This window comes from Myotis brandtii, unplaced genomic scaffold (assembly GCF_000412655.1).
Source record: "Myotis brandtii unplaced genomic scaffold, ASM41265v1 scaffold797, whole genome shotgun sequence".
In the NCBI taxonomy this organism is placed as follows: Eukaryota; Metazoa; Chordata; class Mammalia; order Chiroptera; family Vespertilionidae; genus Myotis; species Myotis brandtii.
Genome location: NW_005371210.1, coordinates 364,634 through 365,064, shown reverse-complemented (window position 1 = coordinate 365,064; position 431 = coordinate 364,634). Strand labels below are relative to the sequence as shown.

Here is a 431-nt window from a genome sequence, read left to right as displayed (position 1 = left end):
GGACAGCATCCAGAGCCTGGCCGCCTACTACATCCAGTGCATCAGGCAGGTGCAGCCCGAGGGGCCCTACCGCATCGCCGGCTACTCCTACGGCGCCTGCGTGGCCTTCGAGATGTGCTCGCAGCTGCAGGCGCAGCAGGGCCCCGCCCCCGCGCACAACAGCCTCTTCCTGTTCGACGGCTCGCACACCTACGTGCTGGCGTACACACAGGTGAGGGCGGCTACGGGTCAGCCGGTCGGGGTCGTGTCCCCCTCCCCTCCCTACAGAGCCTCTCCCTCCCCTTGCAGAGCTATCGTGCGAGGCTGACGCCCGGCTGCGAGGGGGAGGCCGAGGCCGCGGCCATGTGCTTCTTCGTGCAGCAGTTCACGGACACGGAGCACAACAGGGTGAGTCCTAGGCCAGACGGGTCTGTGCCCGGCGGGGGCGGGAG

At 69.1% G+C, this 431-nt stretch overlaps 1 protein-coding gene across 1 annotated transcript in view; it reads left to right on the top strand.

Moving 5' to 3' along the window:
* The window catches only part of FASN (fatty acid synthase), a 28,184-nt gene that overhangs the window by 25,709 nt on the left and 2,044 nt on the right, over positions 1 to 431 (top strand). The window contains 2 exon segments of the mRNA XM_014531242.1: positions 1 to 211; positions 289 to 424. The exon segment at positions 1 to 211 is cut by the window's left edge and continues 12 nt beyond it. Coding sequence (XP_014386728.1) covers positions 1 to 211; positions 289 to 424 — 347 coding nt within the window.